At 41.3% G+C, this 23,655-nt stretch overlaps 1 protein-coding gene across 29 annotated transcripts in view; it reads left to right on the top strand.

The window, feature by feature from the left end:
• The window catches only part of PER3 (period circadian regulator 3), a 71,292-nt gene that overhangs the window by 32,046 nt on the left and 15,591 nt on the right, over positions 1 to 23,655 (top strand). For 11 of the 29 annotated variants that reach the window (XR_009595711.1, XR_009595710.1, XR_009595699.1 and 8 more), the window contains 9 exons: positions 491 to 596; positions 2,222 to 2,350; positions 2,920 to 3,046; positions 12,853 to 12,985; positions 13,439 to 13,563; positions 14,145 to 14,312; positions 20,440 to 20,685; positions 21,359 to 22,014; positions 23,393 to 23,501. Coding sequence is in view for 3 of the 29 variants with exons in the window: in XM_060396123.1 (XP_060252106.1) it covers positions 491 to 596; positions 2,222 to 2,350; positions 2,920 to 3,046; positions 12,853 to 12,985; positions 13,439 to 13,563; positions 14,145 to 14,312; positions 20,440 to 20,685; positions 21,359 to 22,014; positions 23,393 to 23,501 (1,799 nt within the window). In the remaining 26 variants the exon portion in view is untranslated. The remainder of the gene's footprint in view (positions 1 to 490; positions 597 to 2,221; positions 2,351 to 2,919; positions 3,047 to 12,852; positions 12,986 to 13,438; positions 13,564 to 14,144; positions 14,313 to 20,439; positions 20,686 to 21,358; positions 22,015 to 23,392; positions 23,502 to 23,655) is intronic. The other 18 variants (XR_009595712.1, XR_009595703.1, XR_009595704.1 and 15 more) reach the window with 7 other exon arrangements.

Here is a 23,655-nt window from a genome sequence, read left to right as displayed (position 1 = left end):
AAGAATACTGGAGTGGGTTGCCATTTCCTCCTCAAGGGAATCTTCCTGACGCAGGGATCAAATCCAGGTCTCTTTCATTGAAGGCGGATTCTTTACTGTCTGAACCACCAAGGAAGGCCTCAGTTTCAGAACCAGTAGGTTACTCAGTTCAGGTTAAATTTTGAGACCAGTAGTTGTTGAACATGCTTCAGTAGCTGAGGAGGTTACTTGTCACTGTTTTAAATTTATACAGATACAGTGCTGAAATGATTATGGAAAGATCAGAGCTATGAAGAGACTAAACTAAAATCTGTTAACGTCTCCCCTGTTTCTTAGAATTTTCTCTGCTTCCATAAATAGAATATGAGCTTTATATTTTCTGTATTTGGAGTTGAAGAGTTACTTTGTAAAGATATAGCTTTATTGTTTGAATATTCTATTAAAGATCACTTTAGACTTCATTGAATGAATCTTAAATTGCTTGACTCAGTCTTTCCCTTGGCATTTGTAGGAGTCCACTAAACAAGGATGTTTTTGCCACCAGAGTGAAAAAGGTGAGCAATGATGACAAAGACACCACAGAATTACAAGAACAGATTCAAAAACTTCTCTTACAGGTAAAGTGAGAGATAAAAAAAAACAAAACACAAAATTCTCACAGTTGTGTTTAATTTTAACATTCAGTCTTAGTAAAGTCATTTCACAGAAATAAACTGCCAGCCTTACCCTCTACATTCCAGAAATTTTTGTCTTCTTCTTTTTGTTTTTAAGTTAAATTTCATTAATCTTGTTTTCCTTTATCTGTGTTAAATACACAGGACATTTTTGTAAGAAACTTTTTGAAGACAGCATAAGGAGTCACAGGAAGCAATTAGACAAAGAAGTTATTTCTAAACGGGAGAATTCTTGTCTTTCAAACGCTGCCAGTGTTTTAGCTTTGCTATTCTTTGAAATAATTAATTTTAAAAGTTGAGGGAGGAGTGGCGGGTCTCACTATCTCTAATCATTATGAGGCATAAATATGAAAAACAACTACCTGTTGAAAACAAGTACCAAAAGGATTTCTCCTAGAGATTCAATTAGTAACCTTGTTGAGTGTTTATTGATGGTGAAAGAGGAGAGGAGCAGGTTGCCCTCACTGGACTGACTCCATTTTTAAAAGAAAAGGAACTCCATCTTACAGTCTTGGTGAACTTTTGGACTGTATATCTAGGAGGCCATGAAGATAAAATACCAGCAGCCGAGTAGGCCTCCCGGGCGGATAAAAACCAGGCCAGGCAGACCCCATACCTAGCTAGACCCCCCAGAGCCAGAAGGAATGCAGTGTCCCCTATGTAATTAATCACTATCTATAATCTTAATAATACCTATTGCTGTTGGCCAAGCTGTATGTCCAGATAGCTTTAGAATGTGAATTTATGGCTGTAACCTGATTGTATCTTTTAATAACATTGTCCAGAGTGGGTTTTAAAGAATTTGGGGATACGGGCTTGGGTACCTACACTTTGGATATAAAAGGTTGTCACAAAAATCGGTCAGAGCCTCTGGGTCAAGAGGAAACTCTGCCTTGGACCCGCTGATGTAATAAACTGCGCTCCACTATTTACACTGTCCTTCTGAGTGAGTTAGCTTCCCGGAGCGTTTGGCCACAACAGTGGTACCACTAAAACTGTTGGTCAGTAATTTTCAAAAGGTTGTTCATAAAATCTCTGTTGTTCAGTTGCTGAGTCGTGTCCGACTCTTTGCAACCCCATGGACTACAGCATACCAGGCTTCCTTGTCCTTCACTGTCTTCCAGACTTTGCTCCAACTCATGTCCTTTGAGTCAATGAAGCTATCCAGCCATCTCTAGGGTTCATGAAGTATCTGTTAGGTTTGGGGGATAGTATGGTATGTATTGGTATTTTGTTTGTTCTGCCTGTTTTAAACTCAGCATCAAGAGCTAGAGTTTATTTTCATGTTGTGTTAAATTTATTAACCACAGCTTTTAAAAAAATCGCTGTACTCTAAATACCGCCCCCCCGCCAGACTAGAAAAGTAAACTCTGCCCTTGAGAATTACTGAGATGAGAGAGAAATGTCCTCTATGTCAGCATCACCCTTCACATGCCGCCATTAGGATTCCAAAATTTTTCGCTTTAATTTAGTGATTACTGCAGGTGAGCACAGGGCCAGGTAACGCAGGTCTCCCCTCTAACTTGCCGTGTAACCCGAGGCTGCATGGGCCTCCCTCTCTCTCACAGCCTGTTCACGGGAGCAAGTCCAGCGGCTACGGGAGCCTGGGGAGCAGCGGGTCACAGGAGCCTCAGGTCAGCCTTGCGTCCTCCAGTGAGTCCAGCGGGCACAGCGTGGATGAGGTGCCGGAGGCACCGGTGAGCAGGCACGAGTGCACTTCTGAGCCCATGGCCTTTTCTCCATGTGTTGCTACCCATGACGCGTCAGTGCCGGTTCTGAACCTCGACGTGTGTGGCTTCTCAGTATATGCTCTTGACTTGAAGACCTCATTTGGTCGTAGACTTTCTGATCTACTTAAAGAAAATACCACCTTTAAGAAGGTGGCATTTGGGCTACTTGTGTGCTTTCTAAAAATTAGCCTGGGGGCTTCCCTGGCAGTCCAGTGGTTAAGACTCAGCACTTTCACTGCAGAGGGCATGGGTTCAATCCCTGGTTTGGGAACTAAGGTCCCACAGGCCACAGGGTACAGCCAAAAAAATAAATAAATAAAATTAAAATAAAAACTAGCATGTTGTGGACAGGTTGATGCAAAGCCTCCTTGGTACCCCTGTGCTGTGGCTCCGAGGAAGACTGAACTAATGCTGTTAATGGTGATTTCAGTTATTCTATCCTCAGAGAACCAAAAGTTCCATGTATTTGGTTTATGTATCTCTTGATGCGCATTGTTACAATCTTTGAAACACTGGTCATCACTCTTTGCCCTAAGTTGACTTTGCAGCAGATCTGTGCCAGTATGAACAAGATCAAGAATCTAGGTCAGCAGCTCTACGTCGAGTCAAGGGCCAAGTCAGCAAACAAGCCAGTGTCGGGAACCCGCTCAGGACGGCCTGGGGGTGAGTCATCACGGCAGTTCCCCACTCTTGTGAAGCCATGACCCCTGGGTGTTGCTATTCAGGTTTACATACCCAGATGACAGAAGTAATAGTAATCATAATAATGACAACAGCAGCAGCACATGCTATCCTGAAAGCTAAATGGTGGCAGAATGTAGTCACAGAATACTTCTACTAAAGAATTGACTTTTCTGCTAATTCCAACTGATTTGTTGATTTCCTCTATATGCTGTTCAGTCTCTAAATCACATCTGACTCTTTGTGACCTCATGGACTGCACTCTGGTGATACCACCCAACTATTTGTCCGTCTCGTCCCCTTCTTCTCCTGCCATCAATCTTCACCAGCATCAGGGTCTTTTCCAGTGAGTTGTCTCATTACACCAGGTGTCCAAAGTATTGGAGCTTCAGCTTCAACATCAGTCCTTACAATGAACACTCGGGGTTGATTTCCTTTAAGATTCACTGGTTTGATCTCCTTGAATCCAAGGGTCTCTCCAGCACCACAGTTCCTCTGTATGAGCAATTTATAAACCAAACTTGTTAATTTTAGAATGGATTTCAGATAATCAAATATTATTAAAATGATAATCCCTTCCTATCATTTCAAACAAATGGAGAATGTCAGTGACCTAAATTGAATGAAAAACTTGGTCTTGTTCTTGCTTACATGCTTTTCTTTTCTCAATACGAGGTAAGGAGCATTTCAGAAGAATTGGATCAGTCATGATAGTTGACATTATTTTGAGAAGTTAGTCTGTATGCGTTATAGGTCCACTGGAGGAGGGAATGGCAAATCACTTCAGTATTCTTGCCTTAAGAACCCCATGAGCAGTATGAAAAGGCAAAAAGATAGGACACTGAAAGATGAACTCCCCAGATCCACAGGTGCCCAGTATGCTACTGGAGATCAGTGGAGAAATAACTCCAGAAAGAATGAAGAGATGGAGCCAGAGCAAAAACAACACTCAGCTGTGCTTGTGACTGGTGATAGAAGCAAGGTCCGATGCTGTAAAGAGCAATATTGCATAGGAACCTGGAATGTCAGGTCCATGAATCACGGCAAATTGGAAGTGATCAAACAGGAGATGGCAAGAGTGAATGTTGACATTCTAGAAATCAGAAAACTAAAATGGACCAGAATGGGTGAATTTAACTCAGATGACCATTATATCTACTACTGTGGGCAAGAATCCCTTAGAAGAAATGGAGTAGCCATCATAGTCAACAAAAGAGTCCAAAATGCAGTATTTGGATGCAATCTCAAAAACGACAGAATGATCTCTGTTCATTTCCAAGGCAATCCATTCAATATCACAGTAATCCAAGTCTATGCCCTGACCAGTAATGCTGGAAAAGCTGACGTTGAACGTTTTCTATGAAGACCTACAAGACCTTCTGGAACTAACACCCAAAAAAAGATGTCCTTTTCATTATAGGGGACTGGAATGCAAAAGTAAGAAGTCAAGAAACATCTGGGGTAACAGGCAAATTTGGCCTTGGAATACGGAATGAAGCAGGGCAAAGGCTAATAGAGTTTTGCCAAGAGAACGCACTGGTCACAGCAAACACCCTCTTCCAACAACACAAGAGAAGACTCTACACATGGACATAACCAGATGGTCAACACCGAAATCAGATTGATTATATTCTTTGCAGCCAAAGATGGAGAAGCTCTATACAGTCAGCAAAAACAAGACTGGGAGCTGACTGTGGCTCAAATCATAATCTCCTTATTGCCAAATTCAGACTTAAGTTGAAGAAAGTGGAGAAAACCACTAGACCATTCAGGTATGACCTAAATCAAATCCCTTATGATTATACAGTGGCAGTGAGAAATAGATTTAAGGGACTAGATCTGATAGACAGAGTGCCTGATGAACTATGGATGAAAGTTCGTGACATTATACAGGAGACAGGGATCAAGATCATCCTCAAGAAAAAGAAATGCAAAAAGGCAAAGTGGCTGTCTGAGGAGGCCTTACAAATGGCTGTGAAAAGAAGAGAAGTGAAAAGCAAAGGAGAAAAGGAAAGACATAAGCATTGGAATGCAGAGTTCCAAAGAACAGCAAGGAGAGATAAGAAAGCCTTCCTCAGCGATCAATGCAAAGAAATAGAGGAAAACAATAGGATGGGAAAGACTAGAGATCTCTTCAATAAAATTAGAGATACCAAGCAAACATTTCACGCAAAGATGGGCTCAATAAAGGACAGAAATGGAATGGACCTAACAGAAGCAGAAGATATTAAGAAGAGGTGGCAAGAATACACAAAAGAACTGTACAAAAAAGATCTTCACAACCCAAATAATCACAATGGTGTGATCACTCACCTAGAGCCAGACATCCTGGAATGTGAAGTCAAGTGGGCCTTAGGAAGCATCACTATGAACAAAGCTGGTGGAGGTGATGAAATTCCAGTTGAGCTATTTCAAATCCTAAAAGATGATGTTGTGAAAGTGCTGCACTCAATATGTCAGCAAATTTGGAAAACTCAGCAGTGGCCACAGGACTGGAAAAGGTCAGTTTTCATTCCAGTCCCAAAGAAAGGCAATGCCAAAGAATGCTCAAACTACCGCACAATTGCACTCATCTCACGCTAGTAAAGTAGTGCTCAAAATTCTCCAAGCCAGGCTTCAGCAATATGTGAACATGAACTCCCTGATGTTCAAGCTGGTTTTAGAAAAGGCAGAGGAACTGGAGATCAAATTGCCAACATCCACTGAATCATCAAAAATGCAAAAGAGTTCCAGAAAAACACCTATTTCTGCTTTCTTGACTATGCCAAAGCCTTTGTACAGGAGGCTTTGTACAGGATCATAATAACTGTGGAAAATTCTGAAAGAGATGGGAATACAGACCACCTGACCTGCCTCTTGAGAAACCTATATGCAGGTCAGGAAGCAACAGTTAGAACTGGACGTGGAACAACAGACTGGTTCCAAATAGGAAAAGGAGTCTGTCAAGGCTGTATATTGTCACCCTGCTTATTTAACTTATATGCAGAGTACATCATGAGAAGAGCTGAGCTGGAGGAAGCACAAGCTGGAATGAAGATTGCTGGGAGAAATATCAATAACCTCAGATATGCAGATGACACCACCCTTATGGCAGAAAGTGAAGAGGAGCTAAAAAGCCTCTTGATGAAAGTGAAAGAGGAGAGTGAAAAAGTTGTCTTAAAGCTCAGCGTTCAGAAAACTAAGACCATGGCATCTGGTCCCATCACTTCATAGCAAATAGACGGAAAAACAGTAGCTGACTTTATTTTGGGGGGCTCCAAAATCACTGCAGATGTTGACTGCAGCCATGAAATTAGAAGATGCTTACTCCTTGGAAGGAAAGTTATGACCAACCTGAAAGTGAAAGTGAAGTCGCTCAGTCGTGTCCGACTCGTAGTGACCCCGTGGACTGTAGCCCATCAGGCTCCTCCATCCATGGGATTTTCCAGGCAAGAATACTGGAGTGGGTTGCCATTTCCTTCTCCAGGGGATCTTCCCATCCTAGGGATCGAACCCTGGTCTCCTGCGTTTTAGGTAGACGCTTTACCGCCTGAGCCACCAGGGAAATCCAACCTAGACAGCATATTAAAAAGCAGAGACATTACTTTGTAAACAGAGGTCTGTCTAGTCAAGGCTATGGTTTTTCAGTAGTCATGTATGGATGTGAGAGTTGGACTATAAAGAAAGTTAAGTGCCAAAGAATTGATGTTTTTGAACTGTGGTGTTGGAGAAGACTCTTGAGAATCCCTTGGACTGCAAGGAGATTCAACCAGTCCATCCTAAAAGAGATCAGTCCTGGGTGTTCATTGGAAGGACTGATGTTGAAGCTGAGACTCCAATACTTTGTCCACCTGACACAAAGAGCCGACTCATTTGAAAAGACCCTGATGCTGGGAAAGATTGAGGGCAGGAAGAGAAGAGGATGACGGGATGAGATGATTGGATGGCATCACCGATCAATGGACATGAGTTTGGGTGAACTCCGGGAGTTGGTGATGGACAAGGAGGCCTGGCATGCTACAGTTCATTGGGTTGCAAAGAGTCAGACATGACTGAGCAACTCACCCGAAACTGATATATCTATACACACAGAGACACACACACACAAGCTTCCCTGGTGGCTCAGATGGTAAAGAATCTGGGAGACTTGGGTTCGAACCCTGGGCTGGAAAGATCCCCTGGAGGAGGGAACAGCTACCCACTCCAGTATTCTGGCCTGGAGAATATCATGGATGGAAGAGCCTGGCAGGCTACAGTCCATGTGGTCACAAAAAATCAGATATAACTGAGTGACTTTCACTTCACCTCACTTCACATATATATGTTTCATAACTTCTTTACTTACATAAATTTCTCTTCTAATTTTTCTCCCCAAATATTAATATAATGTTGGAAGCAATTGTAGATTTGGGTCACCTAAATGTTACTGACGGTCTCTACCATTGTCAAATGGGTGTTTTACACAATAGGGTGAAATCTTACCTAAAGTCAGTAATAATAAAGTAGCTGTGTTTTTTGGGACTTGACATGATTTCCACAAGAAAAATATCAAACTGTGGCTCCTACTAGTGGTATCACTGGGAGCCCATAGGATGCCCTCTGGATACAGAAAGTCCTTTACTTTGGGTTTTTGTACTTTTTCTTCACCTGGACAGAAGGATTCATGTTTCTGTGTGTTTCTTTTGCTGTAGACGTAAGGGCACAAGATAGAAATGACAACACTTTTTGTCGCTTGAGACCACCCGATCTCCTCCACAAAAGGATTTATCTTAAATATCTTTTTTGCTCTTTATCATTATTCCATGTCTTGGCAGATAAAAATTCTTTGGGGAGATTTTAAATCTAAAATCTCTAAATATTTTCTTCATTGTCTGATCCAGGTAGTGCTACCTGCTGCTGCCTTGACCTCTGATCTCATGTTCATGAGATTTTTGTGTCCTGACCTCTGGAATTTCTTCTCAGAGTAGAAATTCTTTCTAAGCTTCTGCTTTATCCAGTTTCTTATTATCTACCATTGGTCTGGCAATACCACCAGTACTGTTGTTTGAAGCTGTATATCTAAGCAGACATCAGTACTTTGTTCACCATTTTATAAAATTTAAGCTATAGGTAACTCTGTGTACTTATGCTGCTATTAGAAACTTACGTTTTCTAACATATGTGTTATATTTAGTGAGCACACCTGGGATGTGACTCTGGGGAAAAATCTGTTGCCATTTGGAATAACCTCAGAGAACTGATATTACTTGGGCACCTTGATTTTATTAACATTTTAAGACCTACAAGTTTAAAGAGCTAGTTAAAAAAAATATCTTTATTACTCAAGAGAACAGGGATACAACTTAAAGATGGAAAATGTTATAGTTTCAGTATTAGAAATTGAGTAGAAACATACACCAATGAAAAGGAAAATAATGGTCATTGTATACATGTTTTGTAGACAGGGTGCTGCAGCACACAAGAACACAAGGTTTTAAGTATACATGTTGACCCTTTTTGTAAAGGCAGGTCATGCTTTAGAAAAGAATAAGAAAGAATAATAGGGCATCCCAGGTGGCACAGTGGTAAAGAATCCACCTGCCCATGAAGGAGACACAAGAGACATGGGTTCAATCCCTGGGAGAAGGAAGGTCCCCTGAAGAAGGAAATGGCAATCCACTCTACCATTCTTGCCTGGGAAACCCCATGGACAGGGGAGCCTGGTGGGCTACAGTCCATGGGGTAGCAGAGTCAGACGCAACTGAGCACTCAGACACACTTAAGAAGGGAAACTTTTAAGTGTATTATGACAGGACAAAGAACAACAGAGACACGTAAAGTCCCTTCATCAGCTGTACATACTGATCAATAACCTGCTGCCAGACAATTGGGGAAATTAGGGGAACTTGAATGTTCCGCTGCAGGGGTGACACAAAGCCCAGGTAAAAGATGACTCATAAACTGAACTAACTCATTCCAAACTTAACAGGGAAAAAGCCCAGACAGGCATTAAGTTCATGATCTTTCTTGAACCCATCAGAGTGCTGAGGGTATAGGACAGCCAGCAGACCTGTAATCTGAGGAGAGGCACACGCTTACATGAAGTGGACTAAGTGCTAGATCCTGTAACCGACTGAATCTTGTCACCTGCAAGAGGCGGGCCTTCTCCGAGGCACAGTGTTAAGGGAAGCCCAAGACTGAAAGTGGAGCAGACGTTGGAAAAGAGGAGCTCTCAGGAGACCAGCCACCACCTGAGGCAGAGTGACACTGGAGGGGTCTGAAAGCTGCCATACACTGAATGAGATCACAGCAACAGCAGACCTTTAGCCTGGCCTAAAGCTTAATTAGATTGACTCTGATGTAGTGGAAGGGAAGCCATGCCCAGTCCCTGCTGTCTTATATGATATGTTCAGTTCTCAGCAAATTGTGAAACATATGAAAAGCAAGGAAAAAAACCTCCTAAGAGACAAAACAGTCATCGGAACAAGAGTCAGGCAGGACACAGACATTGGAAATAACTGAATAATGAATACAGGCTCCAAAGGATAAGGTAGGCAACATGCAAAACCACATAAGGAATCGCAGCATAGAGAGGCGATATAAAAGGAAGGATCAAGTGCAGATGCTAGCAACGCTGGAGGTAAGTGAATGCCATTGATGGGCACTCAACTAAGAAGAGAATCAGTGAACTTGAAGGTGGATAAATGAAAATTACGCAAGCTGAAACAGAAAGAGAACAGGACATACAGGGTAGAACCTCTGAAGAATTTAGGTGTACTTCCTGGCTGCCCAGCGGTCGACTCCAGTGCAGCAGGTGTGGGCTCAATCCTTGATTGAGGAACTAAGATCCTGCATGCCATGTGGCTCAGCCAAAAAAAAAAAAAAGAATTTGAGGACAGGATTAAATGATCTAGTAGGAGTAATTGGAATCCCAGGAAGAATACTTGAAATAATGGCTGAGATTTTCCACATTCAAAGAACATCAAGTAGCATAGATACCCAAAAAAAAAAAAAAATCACAAAATAAAAATGCTTGGGCATATCATATTCAAACCAAAATAAAACCAAGAGAATATATTGAAGGTAGCCAAAAGAAAAAGATGATAAACAGAGAAAGAAGGATAAGAATAAAAATTACAGTATACATTTCTTCAGAAACCATGAATGTTAGAAGACAGTAAAATCTTCAAAGGAGCAGACCATAAATGCAGAATTATATACCTAGCGGGAAGTATCTTTCAGAAATGGAGATACAAAGATTTTTCTCAAACAAAAGCTACAGGAATTTACTGCCAGCAGTAAATTTGTTCTGTAAGAGTCCTGAAGGAATTTGTAAAGGAAGAAGGAATATGATGCCAGACATAAAACTTGGATCCACACGAAGATGAAGAGCTCTGGAAATGGAATAAAGTAAGATGAAATGCCCAGGGCTTCCCTGGTAGCTCAAATGGTTAAGAATCTGCCTGCAATGCAGGAGACCCGGGTTCAATCCCTGTGTCAGAATGATCCCCTGGAGAAGGGAATGGCTACCCACTCTAGCATTTTTGCCTGGAGAAGTCCGTGGATGGAGGAGCCTGGCTGGTTACAGTCCATGGGGTCACAAAGAGTCAGATATGGGTGGCTAATACTTATGCACTTAAGATAAAATACATATTATTTTTCACTTATTTTTAGTTACTCTAAAAGGTAACTGACTAAAGCAAAAAGAATATTTTGCATTTATAATGTGTCTAAAAAATACTGCAAAGAACAGGAGCTAGGTATTAGGAATATACTGTTGTAAAATTCCTCCCAAATTTTATTATTTGGAGTATATTGATGAGATAGAAACTGACTTCTTACAATATGTGTATAAACTTCAGGATAATTGTAAGTAAAAATTTTTAAAGAAGTATAAATAATGTCAGTAGACTTGGTAAAATGTAATTTAAAACACTTAACCCAAGTGAGACAGAAAAGGAAGAAAAAAGAAACAAACCAAAAAACCCAGATGGAACAAATGGAAAACAACTAGCAAGAGGTATGGCAAAAAAAATCACAATATTATAATTATCCTCCTAAAATTTTTGAAAAGGGGTACATTTTAATCCAACAGCATTGGTCACATCATATGTGAGTGATCTCAATATACCAGTGAAAAGACAAATTGTCAAATTGGATGGAAAAGCGAGATGCAACTGTATATTGTCAACAAAACCCATTTTGAATATTAAAGGTTAGAAAAGATATGCCATGCTAACAGGAGTCAAAAGAAAACTGTAAGGCACTGTACTAAGGTCAGACACAGTAGCCTTTAGAACGAGGCTTTCAGAGCAGTATTGCATAAAGACTAAGAAGTTGATTTTCTGAGAACAAACCAAGCCTGTTGATGCACCTAATGCCAGAGCTTCAAAATATGTACTATGAAGCAAAAATTGATAAAAACTTCAAGGAGAAATAAACAAATCCACAGCTATAGTTGGAGACCACAGCATATCGAAACCACAATGAAATGTCACCTCACACCCATCAGAATGGCCATCAAAAGGACAAGAAATAGCAAGTGTTGGTGAGGACCTGGAGGAAAGGGAACCCTTTTATACTATTGATGGGAATGTAAATTGGTACAGCCACTGTGGAAAAAAGTATGGCGGTTCCTCAAAAAATTAAAAATGAATCTACCATATAATCCAGCAGTCTCATTTATGAGTATTTATCTGAAGAAAATGAAAACACTAATTTAAAAAGATACATGCATCACTATGTTCATTGCAGAATTATTTCCAATAACCAAGACATTGAAACAACCTAAGTGTGTATCCATGGATGAATGGATAAAGGAACTGGTATATATAGAGAATAGAATACTACTTGGCCATAAAAAGAATGAAATTCTTCCCTTGTGACAGCAAAAGGACTGTAGGAGAACTGCTGTGCTGTGTGAAATAAGTCAGAGTAGCAGCAGCCACATTTTGCAATTTAAATACAAATAAGTTACAAATAAAACGTAAAAGGTAGTTCCTCTTTTGCTGTAGCCACCCTTCAAGTGCTTGGTTGCTGGATGTGGTGTTAATGGCTACCAGGTTGGACAGTATAGATAAAATACAATTCTGTCATCATAGAATGTTCTGTTGGATACCAATTCAGCACAGGCAGTGCCATGCACTTTCTGTCACCACACATAAGAATGCACTATGTCTGTCACCCCCTGCTTAGTGATACCAGGATCCATCAGTTGTACAGGTAGTAACACTGTAAAAGTCCCCATCAGCCTTTCACCTTTCACGTGTTTGTTCCTTGATAATCTTTGCCTGAAACATTTGTTTCACTCCTTTTTTAAAAGGTACAAATGGGATTGTTCATGTAACTGTTCTGTGTGGTATCTTTCTATATCAGCTCATTTAAATCTGAGCTCAGTTTTAATAGCTATATAATATTGATCGTGTCTATTCTGAAGTACCATATCAGTTCAGTTCAGTCGCTCAGCCGTGTCCAACTCTTTGCGACCCCATGAATCGCAGCACGCCAGGCCTCCCTGTCCCCGCCACCTCCCAGAGTTCACTCAGACTCACGTCCATCGAATCAGTGATGCCATCCAGCCATCTCATCCTCTGTCGTCCCCTTCTCCTCCTGCCCCCAATCCCTCCCAGCGTCAGAGTCTTTTCCAATGAGTCAACTCTTCGCATGAGGTGGCCAAAGTACTAGAGTTTCAGCTTTAGCATCATTCCTTCCAAAGAAATCCCAGGACTGATTTCCTTCAGAATCCCAAAATATCATGATTTAATTTTGCTAAATAAGTACATGTTCTCAAGAATATATTTTTAACTGGACATCCTTTCATTCTATTTCAGATGAGCAGAAGACCTCCTCTTCCTTCCAGACAGTGAAAAATAATAGCATGTACACTGAGTCCTGTGAGGATTTGAGAAAGTTTCAGCGTAGCCCATCCTATCAGCAGATAAACTGTATTGATAGTGTTACCAGGTATGAGACACAAGCTTTGATAACGTGTTAGTTTTTCCAGAAGTGTGTGTTGTCACTATGGAGGCTTTATATAATTTTTAATAGCTGTTGCCTTGATTTTTCACCAGCTATTGTCTTGATTTTTCACTATAGGTCAGTAGATACATGCCACCTACAATGCATAATAAATTGAACAGTTCAGGGGATCCAGAAAGTGAGAAGATGCTTCCCTTCTTTGAATATAGTTGAGAAGACAAGACCTGTGCTCATAAGAATTAAGTTGTGAAAACCAGTGCAGGACCATAGAAGGGAATATATAAGAATCCCTTGATGGGGGCCCAGATGGTCAGGGAAGACTTCACCCAAGAAGACAGTGAAATATCCCAAACAGAAATGGCATAAGGAAAGCAGAGAGGTGAGAGGTGCCCACATTGGGGGCAGGTAGGAATACATGGCCAAATTATTAATATGCAGGTACCTGAAGAGCTACCATATCCCAGTTTTGAAGAGGAAGTGTATCTCCTCTACAAATACAACTTCCTCATCCTCAGAAGAGGACAGACAAAGCCACAGAGCAGATGACATCCAGGCACTGCAAGGTGAGAGGGGTGTCTTCCATAGTTGGATCAAGAGAGCCACCCCTCTCTGTTTCTCTTTCGTCTTTTTTGGGGGGGTGCATTTTAAATAATGTATTTGTTTTACTACTTTAGGCTGCACTGGGTCTTCACTGCACGTGAGCTTTCTCTAGCTGCGGCGAGTAGGGGCCTTTGTTGCAGAGCTTGGGCTTCTCATTGCAGTGGTTTCTCTTGCTGCGGAGCACAGGCCCCAGGCACATCGGCTTCAGTAGTTGCAGCTCATGGGCTCTAGAGCTCGCAGGCTCAGTAGTTGTGGCTCACAGGCTTAGCTGCTCTGCAGCATGTGGGATCTTCCCAGACCAGGGATTGAACCCGTGTCCCCTGCATTGGTAGGTAGATTCTTAACCACAGAGCCACCAGGGAAGCCCTGTTTTTCTTTCATCTTTTGCCTGTAATAATTTCATTGTAATCACAAACAATCCTAGTTTCATATTGCCTCTACATAGCCAATAGGTTTCAACTTACTGGTTATAAATGTCTGTAAACTGTTCAGGTTTTTAATATGAATTTCCTGTTGAGAATTTTTCCTTTCACTATTACATCAGCTGTTTCTCAGATCCCAGCTGTACCTGCATCAGAAATGCCCACTAAGGGACAGTCCACAGATGCTGAAGGAGGAGCTCCGTGGACCCTGAGCACAGTGACTCTGAGCCTGGACACCAGCCAGTGCAGCTCCAGCAGTGTCCTTGTCGACATCCCACCACCAGACTCAGGTACCCTGGTAGCCTTTACTTTAGAATACACTCACCGTGAAGTACAACCATTGTAAGAACCAGTCTTTAATACCATTTACTTAGTAAAGATGTTTAGGATGGATATTTTATTCCAGGTAAAGTATTTTTGGAAATATCATCACATTTATAATGGTCAGCATATTTTGGACTGTATCTGCTGGTTAGGTCATTTGCCAGTCATCTCTTCTGACACACGTGAAGCACCTGGGATGGTACCTGGTATACAGTAGTAAGCCATCAATTAGTCTTCACCATTATTAATGCAATTATTGTTGAGACTGCCTTGGGTCACTTTGTTGCTGACCTTGAAAGAGTGTGTTCATTTTGAACTTGGACTGCAATGGTGACTAGGTGGATTATACATATAAACACATTCAGATTTCTGTATTGGTCTTATAAATGAGGAGTGTATGTTTGAAGCTCTCTTTCTTCCTTTAACATAGTGACTTAGTAAATTATTCTGATGTCTCCTTTTTACTCCGTTTTGCTCTCACCTGCCCTTTTGACTTTTGCATTCTTCATAAGGATTTGGTAGGTAAGGAAATGGTGATAAACATGTTCAATCAGGTTTTCAGATTGTGTCTAACTTATCTTTACTAGTCTTCAGTGGAATATAAGTGAACATGTGCTGAGCTGTTACTGTATACCATCCCCTGCCCTTAGTTCTTCATATAAATTAATTCTCTTAATCCTCATGCCACCCTTTGAGATGCAGAGCATTATATTGACAAGTGGACTGTGGATGGTGGGAAAAGACCAGAAAAAGACACAGCTATTGCGAGATTAGTTTATTTCTACATATTTTTCTATTATTTCTAATTAGCCACAGGCAGACTTTTATTGGAATTGAACTAGTCCCTCAGGATGAGAGCAGATGCGTATCTTTTAGTGTACGCGTTCTTAATGCTTCGGACACCCATGTGGGTATGGAGCAGTCAGTGACACAGTCAGTCCATGCATGGTGGGGTCTTACCTGACACAGAAACCTCTTTTTTTGACTGCGCCAAAAAAAGACTGTATATTTTGGTCTTAATACTGCTTTGAAAGAATTCATACTGAAATCTGTATGCTTTCATTTAAGGAATAAGCAGTATTTACTGATAAGCATTTCTCCTGATCTTACACCAGTCTTAGCTGCAGGTCCACCTCTTTATTCTAAGGAGGGAAAGCAGAATCAGAGCCCAGGTGGTCTTAAGCTGCATCTGTCTTTTGCTTTCTGGGAAGCCCATATTCCTGGGGTTTACACCATATCCTGATGATGAGTTGGGACACCCAGTGCAGCCAAATTTTAAAAAATGAAGCAGAAGAAAGAGAATAATAACGATCAGAGTAAAAAATTTTTAAGTAGAAAACAGAAAACTAATAGACAAAAATAATAAAATTTTAAGCTGGTTCTTTGCAAAGAGCAATGAAATTGATCAAACTCTAGTAAGCCTGATCAGGGAAAAAAAAAAGGGGGGGGGAAGATATAAGTTATCAATTTCAGAAATGATAGAGGAAACATCCCTAGAGATCCTACCATCGTTAGATATCCAAAGAATAACAACTTAACATTATAAACAAGTTTTCCCAATAAACTTGACAACTTGGACAAAATTGACCAATTGTTTGAGAGATATACACTAAAATCACTCAAGAGGTAGAAAGCCTGAATAGCCTCATATCTATTTTAAAAACTGAAGTTGTTGATAAAAACTTCTCCAACAAGAAAACTCCAAGCCCAAATGGCTTTACTAGTGAGTTTGAGCAAACATTTAAGGAAAAAATAATATCAATTCTGTGGTTCCCTGACCAGGGATTGACCCAGGCCTCTTGCATTGGGTGTGCAGAGTCTTAACCACTGGACCACCAGGGAAATTCCTGCTTATTTTTGTTTTACCTTACTTTTGTTTTTTGAGTTTCTTAAGATGGAAGCTGAAGTCATTGATTTCAGACATTTTTCTTCCTTAGTGGATTTGAGTATAAGCTTTCCTTTTACTCTCAGCTGCATTTCACACATTTTGATGTATTGTGTTTCATTTTCATCATGTTCAAATGCTGCCCAATATTCCTTTTAATATTTTCTTTGAGATATTTTATATTTTCATATGTATCATCATATATTATTTAGGAAGCATTTAGAGATATTCCATACTTCTTTATTGATTTCTAATTTAATCCCATTGTGGTCAGAGAAAATACGAAACTTGAACTCCTAAATTTATTGAGACTAGTTTTATGGTCTGTAATATGGTCTGTCTTGGTAAATGTTGTGTATTCACTTGAAAAGGATGTTTATTTTGCCTCTGTTGGGTTGAATATTCTATCAGTGTGTAAACTAGGTCAGGTTGGTTGATAGTTTGTTCAGTTATTCTCTGTCCACTGATTTTCTGAATACTTGTATCTCAGAGGGGGTGTTGAAGCCTCTGGACGTAATTGTGGGTTTGTCTGTTTCTCATTGCTGTTTTATTGGTTTTTGCTTTGTGCATTTTGAAGCTGTCTTAATTTGTGCATGTTGCTGTTGTTTAGTCGCTAAGCTGTGTCTGACTCTTTGCTATGTGACCCCATGGACTGCAGCACGCCAGGCTTCCCTATCCTCCACCATCTCCCAGAGTTTGCTCAAACTCATGTCTGTTGAGTCAGTGGTGCCATCCAACCATCTCATCCTCTGTCACCCCCTTCTCCTCCTGCCCTCAATCTTTCCCAGCATCAGGGTCTTGTTTAGAATTGTTTTGTCCTTTTGATTAATTGATCCTTTTATCACTGTGAAATGTCTTTCTTTATCCCTTGTATTTTCTTTCCTCTAAAATATACTTTGTCTGTATTAATATATTCACTCTAGCTTTTTTTAAAATTAATCTTATATCATTTTCTAACCTTTTACTTTTAAAAGTGGTGTTTATTTTAGTTGTTGCTTTAGAGTTTATGGTGTATGCATTTAATTTTTCACAGTCTGTCTTCTAGAGATATTATACTGCTTCATGTATAAAAAAACTTAAAATACTATACTCCCATTTACCCACCTTGGTCTTTGTCTATTGGCATATATTTCTACATGTGTTAGAAATCCCACCCTATGTTGTTATTATTTTTGTGTAATTATTATCTTTTAAAGAAATTCAAGTGTTTATCCCTTTACTCATCTCTCAGTGTTTTTCATTCCTTGATGTAGATTTATCTGGTATCATGCTTCTTCTGCCTAAGGCGTTCCTTTTATCTCTTGTAGTACAGGTCTACCAGTGATGAATCCTTTACATTTTTGTGCATCTGAAAGTGTCTTTATTTCAGGTTCATGTTTTAAACACATCTTAACAGATCATAGGATTCTAGGGTGACAGTGTTTATCTTTCAGTACCTTTGAGATGCTGTTCTCCTGAATCCTCATTTGCATTGTTTCTGACAGGAAATCTTCTGTCATCTGTATTGTTTGCATAATATTATATGCAACGTCTGGCTGCATGTGAGATTTTCTACTCATCATTTATTTCGACAGTCTGATTTTAATGTTCCAGGATGTAGTGTTCTTCATGTTTTTTATACTTGGAGTTTATTTGGCTTCTTGGATTTGTAGTTTTCTTGTTTCCATCAAACTGAAGAAACTTCTTCCCTCATTTTTAAAATATTTTTTCTGTTTCCCCTTTTTCTGGGACTCAAGTTCTATGTATATAGGCTGCTTGAAGTTGTGTCGCAGTCCACTGATGCTCTGTTCATTTAAACCTTTTCATTTTTTTAGGTCTTTGTTTCATTTTGGGACAGTCTCTATTGCTGTGTCTTCAGGTTCACTAGTGTTTTCTATTGTAAAATCTGTCGTTATTTCCATTCAGTACCTTTTCCATCTCACATATGATAGTTTTCATTTCTAGAAGTTCTATTTGAGTCTTTTTAATATCTTGCATGTGCTTATATAGCATAATTAAAATATCTTCCCTGTGACTGTGTGAAATACAGTATAACTGTTAACGTTCTGTCTTCCAGTTCTAGTTCTCTCGCCGCCCCGGGTTGGTTTTTCATGATTGATTTTTCTCCTTTTTGTGGGCTGTGTCTTCCTGCTTCTTTGCATGCCAAGTAGTCTTTGATGGGATTGCAGATGCTGTGAATGGGTGCCAAATACTCCTATTAACATTGTTGAGCTTTATTCTGGGACCCAGTTTAGCTTCATGGAAACAGATGGATCTTCTCAGGCTTTGCTTTTAAAATTGCTTAGACAGGAACAGAGCAGTGTAGGGAGGTCTAGTTCTTCTCTACTACTGAGGCAAGGCCCTTGAGCGTATTCTACCCAGTGCATATGGGTTATGAGATCTTCTAGTCTGGCTGTGGGGCCGAGCCCTGTTCTCCACCTGCTGTGAGCTTCAGTCTGATCCTTTCAGGTGATTTTTTTTTCCTCCCATGAACGAACTGCTGAGGACTTGGGGGTTCTCTACAGCTGTCTGGAGGCCTCTCATGTGGCTGTCCCCTCCACTCATCTTCCTGATCTCCAGCCACTCCCCATACTCTCAGCTCCTGAGGTTCACCTTGTTTTCAATCCCTTAGGATGTTTTGTGTCTTCGAAATTATTGTTTCACATATTTTGTCCCTTCCTAGTTATTTCAGGTGAGAAGATCAGTCCAGTCCCTGTTCCTCCATCGTGGCCAGAATCTAAAGCCCTCTGTCCGGTGTGTTGACTTAAATCAGTCAGAGCCTGTTTCTGGAAGTGGAGTGGGACCAAGCCTACCCACACCTCAGTACCACACCACAGAGGAGAGGGGGAATGGAGGCTGGGAGGACCCACCAGTGTCTGCTGTAAAATCTTTTGTACCTGGAAGAAGTAATGTTTAGAAGCAACCTAGCGTTTGTCTACAGGTGGTTATGGGCATCCCTGTGGCTCATCAGTAAAGAATCCCCCTGCCAGTGCAGGAGACATGGGTTTGATCCCTGGGTTGGGAAGTTCCCCTGGAGAAGGATATGGCAATAGACTCCAGTATTCTTGACTGGGAATCCTATGGACAGAGGAGGCTGGCAGGCCACAGTCCATGGGGTCGCAAAAAGTCAGACACAACTGAAGCAACTTAGCATGTGGCATGCATGCACACAAAGTGGAATCCTATGTGATGCACTGATAAAAGGGATATTGTTAAATGAAGAGACACACTGCAGGTTAGTGTACAAGATTATATGCCTTTTGGGTATATAGGAAGAGGGATAAGAATCTTTATCTGTACTTATTTACAGATGCTTAAAGAAAGTAGATAAATAAGCAAATAAAAGGATTTCCGTGGGAAGAATAAATGAGAACTAGGCAGTACTCTTGCCTGAAAAATCCCATGGACGGAGGAGCCTGGTAGGCTGCAGTCCATGGAGTTGCGAAGAGTTGGACCCGACTGAGCGACTTCACTTTCACTTTTCACTTTCATGCATTGGAGAAGGAAATGGCAACCCACTCCAGTGTTCTTGCCTGGAGAATCCCAGGAATGGGGGAGCCTAGTGGGCTGCAGTCTGTGGGGTCGCACAGAGTCAGACACGACTGAAGCGACTTAGCAGCAGCAGCAGCAGGCAGGTGTTAGGGTTGGGGAGAAGCTACTAAATGTCTAACGCATGTTAATTTTTGGACCACATATTTATATTACACATTAAAAGATTAATCCAGAGATAATTTTTCAAAGAATTCATGGAGATAAAAAATATTTACAGTGAAAGCAGGATCTAAATAAATGTGTGCACATTGAGCATTACAACTCTAAAATGTATGTAAGTAAGTAAGTGAAAGTTGCTCAGTCATGTCCAACTTTTTGTGACCCCCATGGACTGTACAGTCCATGGAATTCTCCAGGCCAGAATATTGGAGTGGGTAGCCGTTCCCTTCTTCAGCGGTTCTTTCCAATACAGGATCAAACCCAAGTCTCCCACACTGCAGGCAGATTCTTTACCAGCTGAGCCATAAGGGAAGCCCAAAATGTATATATAAGTTTGCAAAGAGTGTAAAACAAGGCCGAAAAATAAAAATGTACCTGCTGGATTGATGGAGGTTTTATGTTCCAGCCATTGTAATGACTGTAAACATTTATTGGGAAAGGGAGTTAAATTAGTGAAAGTAAATAAATGCAAAATAACCCGTTCGAGTTAAAATTAAATCTGTCTTCTTCCACTTCAGCAGAATTGACTCCAGCAGAGCACGTACCGCTGGCCTTCGAGCCCTGGACTCTCAGCACACACCCAGCTCCACTGGCCGCAGAAGCGTTTAAACACTCAGGGCTCGCAAAGGCTGTGCTGTCAGCCCACGCACAGAAGGAAGAGCAGAGCTATGTAGATAAATTCCAGGAGAAGATTCTGTCGTCACCCTGTAGCTCCTATCTTCAGCAGGAAAGCAGAAGCAAAGCTAAATATTTGTATGTTCAAGGTAGTTAAATTTTAAAAAATATATTCCATATAAACCTGGAAAATGGTACTGATAAACCTATTTGCAGGGCAGCAGTACAGATGAAGACATACAGACTTGTAGACATGGGATGGAGGAAGGAAGGGAGAGACAAACCGAGAGAGTAGCGTTGAAACACCACCATGTGTAAAACAGACAGCTAGTGGGAAGCTCAGCCTAGTGCTCTGTGTCAGCCTAGAAGGGTGGTGTGGGAGTGTGTGGGAGGGGGTTCAAGAACAAGGGGATATACATATGCTTATGGCTGATTTGCATTGTTTTACAGCAGATACCAATGCAACACTGTAAAGCAATTATCCTCTAATTACAAATAAATTAAAAATATATATATATTCCATTTATTAACAGAGTTATCAAGTTTAGGAATCATACATGAGTCCTGGAAGATGTGGCATGAAGTGTAGGAGGTTTGCTTGTAAGGAAATGGCTGAGAGATGCTGAAATGGGCTTTACTTTATAGCAACAGCTTGTATCCAGGATCTCGTCCATCTTTCTAGGTCTACTTTCTGTCATTCCTGCAGTGGACATGGTTATTATTGACCAATGTTTATTGCTTGTAATGTGCTTGCTACCTGTCAATGGAGTCTTTCTGTTCTGGGTTAGTTTTCTGTAACTCGTCTCCCTCTTTATCCCGCAGGAGGTTCTGCTTCCAGGCTGGCACGATCAGCTGGTTGCAGAAAGGGGAAACACAAGCGTAAGAAGCCTCTCGTGTGGTCGGATGGCAGGAGCGCCAAGGATCACTTCTGTCCCCACCAAGATGGACAGCCCTGGTGCCCCTCGTCCGCCTCCTGTCCCCATGCCTCTGGCCCCTCGCTCCCAGCTACAGTGATGGTTCCCAGCCCAGCCCCTTGCCTCGTCCCAGCTCTTCGCCTCCCAGCCACGACCTCCCTTGGCAGAGAACATGAAGCCTTGATAACTGTACTGCCAAGGCTGCCTGAGCCACCTTTGCCTAGCAGCCTGCAGTATTTCCCAGCTCTGCCTTCTGCTTACTTCAACACTTTTGTGAACCTCTTCCTGCATGACCCCTCTCTCTCTCCCCTCTCGTCACTGTCATTCTCCCCATATCCCTTCTTGGGAGCAGCACCCTCTTCCGAAATACTCTCTTCGGTATCAGCAGTGGCTCCAAACCCAGGCCCACTGTCTTCAACCATCAACCCAAGGAGCAGAGAGGAGAAGTGGGAGACACGGAATGAAGGACACCCCCTCATCAACTCAGGGAGCAGCTCCATGCTCCAGCTTGGCCTCCTGCAGGGGGACAGGCCCCGATCCTGTGCATCCCCAGAAACTGTGTGTGTAAGTGATGCTAACTTCCAACACACGAACGAGAAAGTAACTGTGCATCCTCTTATTAAAATTAAGGTTTTTGTGCTGAAGCTCAAGATGAATGACCTAGTCTGCATTACAGCTGAGGGTAACCTTCATTACAGCTGAGGTTAAGACTTTGTTCCACGGAAACACACGGTATTCCCTCCTGACTCCATTTAAAAAGCTGCAGTGAAAGGATTTTCTATGTCCTGAATTCTTACATACTTTGCTAGGTTTTCCCCCATGTGCTATCTTTCAGACTTTATTTGTGAATTGGATTTCCCCTCTGCTATAAAATGTGATATCTAGGTATTAAACTTAAATGTTCGTTACCTAGAAAAAATGTAACTGGGGTTATGGACTATTTAGATTAGGAGCAAGCCGTACGGACAAGACATAAATTTAACAGTTTTACTTTTTCAGACATAATTATGGGATAGCAGGTGTGTATGGGGAGAGCTCCTTTCTGTCATTATTTATCAGTAAAATAGTTTATAGTTTTATACTGATACATACCAATTTTATATGAAAAAATTTCTGTCACTTTTCACCTCTTTATGTAAAAAGGCCTTCTCAGATTTGTCAGTTTAAACTGCGGGGCAAGACTTTCCTATATTTAGATATAGGATCCAAGACAAGCATAAGTATTTCCACTAAGGTTTTCTTCAGTCCTCACTTCAAGATATAACCATTTTTAACAAATGTTCAGAATCTGATGACCTAGATCAAGAATCTAGATCAAGATCTCTTCCCAAGCCAGGGATTGAACCCGGGTCTTCTGCATTGCAGGCAGATTCTTTACTATCTGAGACACCACAGAAGCCCTGGAATGTGCTCAGAAAGCAGTAGTGAACTTCCCTGGTGGCCAAGAGGCTAAGATTCCATGCTTCTATTACAGGAGGTCTGGGTTCGATCCTTGGTCAGTGAGCTAGATCCCCTTCCCTGGTGGCTCAGACAGTAAAGCGTCTGCTTATAATGCGGGAGACCCAGGTTCAATCCCTGGGTTGGGAAGATCCCCTGGAGAAGGAAATGGCAACCCACTCCAGTATTCTTGCCTGGAAAATCCCATGGATGGAGGAGCCTGCTAGGCTACAGTCCATGGGGTCGCAAAGAATCGGACACGACTGAGCGATTTCACTTTTTCATACATACACACACACACACAAGCCATATGTTTAACATTATATGCAAAGGAACTTTGACCATATTCTTGGGGACAGGCTAAAAATGTTTTGCTTCTCGGTTTATGTGTTGATATGTACTTTTTTTTTTCTGTTTAACATGTGAGTTGAAGATCTGCCAGTTATTCTGTAATATGACGCTTGAGATGTTCAGTCTCTTTCCTTGTGTTCTTACTTTCTGGCAGGGTGTCCGTGGCAGCAGTGGGACTGAGATAGATGGTTTTACTATCAAGAAACCATCCATAGCATCACTGCACTCGGTGTCTCCACCAGGAACGGGCCCTGCAGCATCAGGTAGTAGCTCAAAATGACATAGTCCTCATACCCCATGGTCAGGAGGGCACTGTTTAACGGGCTTTCAGGTGTTGGCCCTGGGGTGAAAGTAAAGTAAAGCTTTTTCTAAGCTGTATTGGGGTATATTTATATACGATACATTCACCACATTTAG

This window comes from Ovis aries, chromosome 12 (assembly GCF_016772045.2).
Source record: "Ovis aries strain OAR_USU_Benz2616 breed Rambouillet chromosome 12, ARS-UI_Ramb_v3.0, whole genome shotgun sequence".
Lineage (NCBI taxonomy): Eukaryota > Metazoa > Chordata > Mammalia > Artiodactyla > Bovidae > Ovis > Ovis aries.
Note: the sequence above shows the minus strand (reverse complement) of the source record. Positions and strands in the feature narration are given on the sequence as shown.